The sequence below is a fragment of the Electrophorus electricus genome, chromosome 22 (assembly GCF_013358815.1).
Source record: "Electrophorus electricus isolate fEleEle1 chromosome 22, fEleEle1.pri, whole genome shotgun sequence".
Classification (NCBI taxonomy): Eukaryota; Metazoa; Chordata; class Actinopteri; order Gymnotiformes; family Gymnotidae; genus Electrophorus; species Electrophorus electricus.
The window spans coordinates 11,598,854-11,603,853 of record NC_049556.1 but is presented as its reverse complement, the minus strand read 5'-3'; the positions used below and the strand labels follow the sequence as shown (position 1 = coordinate 11,603,853).

At 52.0% G+C, this 5,000-nt stretch overlaps 1 protein-coding gene across 2 annotated transcripts in view; it reads right to left on the bottom strand.

Moving 5' to 3' along the window:
• Positions 1-5,000, bottom strand: part of LOC113568523 (collagen alpha-1(XXIV) chain) — a 90,422-nt gene that overhangs the window by 73,772 nt on the left and 11,650 nt on the right. For both annotated transcript variants that reach the window (XM_035521491.1, XM_035521492.1), the window contains exon 3: positions 2,516-3,816. In XM_035521491.1, coding sequence (XP_035377384.1) covers positions 2,516-3,816 — 1,301 coding nt within the window. The remainder of the gene's footprint in view (positions 1-2,515; positions 3,817-5,000) is intronic.

Sequence of the window (5,000 nt, the reverse complement as noted above, 5' to 3'; positions counted from 1 at the left end):
GGTGGGCGAGATAGTGAGTGAGTAAGTGAGTGAATGAGTGGGTGGGTGAGTGGGTGGGTGGGTGGGTGAGATAGTGAGTGAGTAAGTGAGTGAATGAGTGGGTGGGTGAGTGGGTGGGTGGGTGGGTGAGATAGTGAGTGAGTGAGTGAGTGAATGAGTGGGTGGGTGAGTGGGTGGGTGGGTGGGTGAGATAGTGAGTGAGTAAGTGAGTGAATGAGTGGGTGGGTGAGTGGGTGGGTGGGTGGGTGAGATAGTGAGTGAGTAAGTGAGTGAATGAGTGGGTGGGTGAGTGGGTGGGTGGGTGGGCGAGATAGTGAGTGAGTAAGTGAGTGAATGAGTGGGTGGGTGGGTGGGTGAGATGAGTGAGTGAGTGAGTGGGTGGGTGAGTGGGTGGGTGAGTGGGTGGGTGAGTGGATGGGTGGGTGGGTGAGATAGTGAGTGAGTAAGTGAGTGAATGAGTGGGTGGGTGGGTGGGCGAGATAGTGAGTGAGTAAGTGAGTGAATGAGTGGGTGGGTGGGTGGGTGAGATAGTGAGTGAGTGAGTGAGTGAGTGAGTGGGTGAGTGAATGAGGGGGTGGGTGGGTGGGTGAGATAGTGAGTGAGTGAGTTATTGAGTGAGTGAGTGAGTGAGTGCGGGAGTGAGTGAGTGGGTGGGTGAGTGGGCGAGATAGTGAGTGAGTAAGTGAGTGAATGAGTGGGTGGGTGGGTGGGTGAGATGGGTGGGTGAGTGGGTGGGTGAGTGGATGGGTGGGTGGGTGAGATAGTGAGTGAGTAAGTGAGTGAATGAGTGGGTGGGTGGGTGGGCGAGATAGTGAGTGAGTAAGTGAGTGAATGAGTGGGTGGGTGGGTGGGTGAGATAGTGAGTGAGATAGTGAGTGAGTGAGTGGGTAAGTGAGTGAATGAGGGGGTGGGTGGGTGGGTGAGATAGTGAGTGAGTGAGTTATTGAGTGAGTGAGTGAGTGAGTGAGTGAGTGAGTGAGTGAGTGAGTGAGATAGTGAGTGAGTGAGTGAGTGAGTGAGTGAGATAGTGAGTGAGATAGTGAGTGAGTGAGATAGTGAGTGAGTAAGTGAGTGAGTGAGATAGTGAGTGAGATAGTGAGTGAGTGAGTGAGTGAGTGAGTGAGTGAGTGAGTGAGTGAGTGGGTAAAGGAGTACAGACATCTCTCATATCCCCTTGGAATCGAATTACTGAACTGTTAGATCCTTAAACCTCGTCTTGGAAGTGCACTAGTGTTTCACAAACACAGTGTAAAAGTTGATATAAAAGACGGAAAATTGTGTGGCATGTATAACCCGTTGTTGGAGGTGCTTCCCCTCTAGCTCACTGGTGGAGTGCACCACACAGAGCAGAGAGACAGACAGCAGACAGACCGCCGACATTTAGGATACAGTTTGGCACAAACCTCCATACTTCACATCCCAGCCAGTAGATCCCCTCACAGAAACCATTAATATAAGTGTTAGAAGTCTCACCTCAGGACTGAGTATTCTTTAATACATAAGTGTTCTCTCAGGACTGAGTATTCTTTAATACATGAGTATTTTTTAATATATTCAACACTACATCATGTGAAAGAAACTAAATCTTTGGAGGATATCCATTTCTAATTTTTCTGCCAGTGCAACATCATGTTCCTAGTGCAAGGCCTTTGGGATTAAGCGGTTATGTATCTAGCATTACAGCACACGGCAGAACGGTCTGCTTTGGAATCCTGCTTTAAATAACCCACGGACCGAACCGTCCAGTAGCACCAGAAAATATTCAGGGTGACCAGCACAGCATTACGATTACGGCGCTGTTCTGTTTCTTACTTAGGAAATAATAAAGCGCCTTATGAACACTTATAGCATGTTCGAACTAAAAGGAAAAAGAAACTATTTCCTGTGCTTTTAAAATGCTGTTTTTTACATGGTTTATTGCAACACTAGTAAAACTACTATTTACACTATTTAATGGAAGCAGTTCAGAGATGCTAAAACTGCACCCGGAGGGCTGACATTTCTGTGGAATGCGATTCCCTTATTATTATACCTCTCATTAATATTATTCAACACCCATTTTAGAGGAAAATGGATTCCATTCACTAAATCTCGGTGCTCGGTGCGAGCGTGTTACTACGCTGCCCTTAACGATATACATTTAGACAGCAGTATAAATCCTCCTCATTCATATCAGGGCACAAGGCACTGGCGCTTTGTTCAGAAGGAAAATGTCATTTTAGCCATCTGCTACTCTAGGAGCTGAGAGGAAGAGTGAGCAGACACGAACGCTTTGCTTCTTCAATTAACACCTACAGCTGCCAAAACGTTCCTATTCTCGCTCCTCGCAGTTCACACAGCCAAGCACCTGACGATCGCAAAGACCCTCCGACAGCAATAAACTAGCTTTAATTCTCGCGCGCTAGAAAACTGGCTTATTTCTCATTCAAACCAACGTGCTCCGACATGGTTCGGAGATTTCACAAAAAAAACAACTGCAGCTCACAAGTTGACGAAGTCTGATGAAGACACTCACCGAAGGGCCCGGGTCCCCTTTCAGACCATCGAAGCCATCATAGTCGAAGAAATATTCTCCTTCCTCAAACCCGTAATCATATCCGTACGCCTCGGTATCTCCTGTGTCGTAAGTCCAATCGTGGTTGTCCTTCAGCCTCTCTTGCTGGTCGTGCTCATCCTGTTGCCTGTACAAAGTGGCGCCGTTCACCTTCAGCTGGGTCTCCATCAGGCTGTTGCTGGGCAGAGGCGGGATGCTGTCGCTCGGGGGATCTCTCCGGCTGTCCGGCCTGCGTAAGGCAATCAGGTCCGGGGTGGCCCGAGTGGCGCGGGGCCTTGTCGGGTGGCCCTCTGTGTCATCGTCCCCCTGGGGCTCCCCCTCACGTGGAAGGCCTCTGGTGCTAGTCCTTGGGGGAAGATCCAGCACGTGCACCGGGCTTGGGAAGATCGAAGGAGAACTGGCAGGCTCAGTGGCACCGCTGCTCAGCACAGCCCGAGAGGAAGCATTCGTAGGTCGAAGCTGCCCTAAAGGCTCCCTGAGCGTGGGGCTTGTAACTTCGGCTGGGAGGGCAGCTGGCCGGGATGCGTGTGATTCCGAGGGGGTAGGCGAGGCAACTGGGGTAGACCCAGGGGACCCGAGAGAGGGGTGCGCTGAGAGGGATAGGGATGAGGGCGATCGGAAAGTGTCGGCCAGTCTGCAGTGCTTTTTAAGGTAGTCGCAGTAGTGCGCGGCGACCTGCGCTGATGGGTAGATCTCCAGCTGACACAGAGATCCCTCGAACTGCGCCGCCCTGGGGCTCATCCTCCCCACGGCCACGCGCCCGTCCGGCCCCGCTGCCCAGCGCCTGCTCAGCGTCTCCTCGCTGTAGCGCAGGGTCCCGCAGCGGGCGTGGAAGGACACGGAACGCGGGCGTACCGCCACGGCGAAGGAGTGCCAGCAGCCATCCTGCGCCTCGTACGCGAAGTAGACGGATGCCCTGCCACCCGTGTACACCGCCACCCGGCCGGGCAGCAGCTGCACGCCAAACTGCAGGCGCTCGGCGCCGTCCCGGAGGCTGAACACGAAGGCGTGGCCGGACGGCCGCGAGCGGAGGCTCACGACGAGGGAGAACTCTTCCTCCACGCCTGCGGGGAGGAGACCCGCCGCAGGGGCCTCAACGAGGGCGTCACGGCCCAGAGTCACGCCGGCCCCGGGGGGGAGGGCAGAGAGAGGCGAGATGGAGGGAACAGGAGGGCTGGAGGCAGAGGAGGAGGAGGAGATCCAGGAGGAGCGGGTGGTGTCTCTGTGGCCAGACAGGCCCAGCTGGAGTATGAGATCTACACCTGAGAGAGAGAGAGAGAGAGAGAGAGAGAGAGAGAGAAAGAATGTGAGAGAGACTTAAAAGTCAAGCAGGTATTTGATCTTTGCGCTCTAAAACACTTACAAGGGGGAAATAAATAACTGCAGCTACTCCAAAGGGCTTCAGTATTAATTCAGTCGTCTGTAGCATAAATAACACTTGTCATTTTGGCTATAGTTTCCTTCAGTATGCTTCAGTATGTGTGGTGCTGACATCACGGTTTACCCACAAGCCCTTGCATGCAACAGCTGTGGTCCAGATGAAAAAATGTGGAGGGTTGATGGGGGGTGGGGGGAGTTACTTCGAGGGCCGATTCAACAGGAACGTCTCGGAGCGGGAGCGCTTCTCTGAGGTTCTCGACTCCAGACGCTATCAGCTAACAAACTAAACTGACCCAGAAACTCCTGCTCAAACAAGCTGTATCAGAATCAGGCTCCAGAGCTGATTGTATCAGAAGCTGTATCAGAATCAGGCTCCATGTAACCTTGCTAATGAGCAAGGTTACATGCACCGGCGGAGTTGGTCCTGTCCCTCATGTGCAGGGCAGCCTGGGAACGTTATGGCACCGTTCCAGGTCCTACGTGATCGAGAGCCAGCCTAGATAACAATGCCAAAACCACAGAGAATTAAGGAACAGAAACAGAACCAGTGCCAGATGAGGAGACCGTTGCTCTACCTACGTGAACATTATCAGTCCGTTAATTTAACAGTTAAATATACTATAACCAGAAGTCAACCAAGCAATGTTCACAGGTCTGTAGCAAATGTAGAACAATGTGTGTGACAAAACTTTTTAAAAACGTATATATGGCATATGGGTTCGTGAAGGTCGGCGTGACGCTGAAGGAGAACCGCGTAGTGTCAGGCAGCAGTAGTGCACTTCGGAGATAGGTTCACGCCATTGGCTGAGGCATGGTGGGCAGGCGGCGGAGAACAGGCCAATCGTGAACCTGCGCGCCGCACATCTCAACAGATGCCTCACTCGGTGTACGGTCTTCAAAGACTGGGGCTTCATCCATGCCCATTAAGCAAAGCAGCTCTGCATGGACCCCTTAAATGGAATGACCTCTTGAACTAAAGTTAAATGGTAAACACTGGCATTCCGTAATGACAGAAATAAAATATCTCTAATCGGAGGTCGCAGGGTTACAGTCGTGACCAGGTACT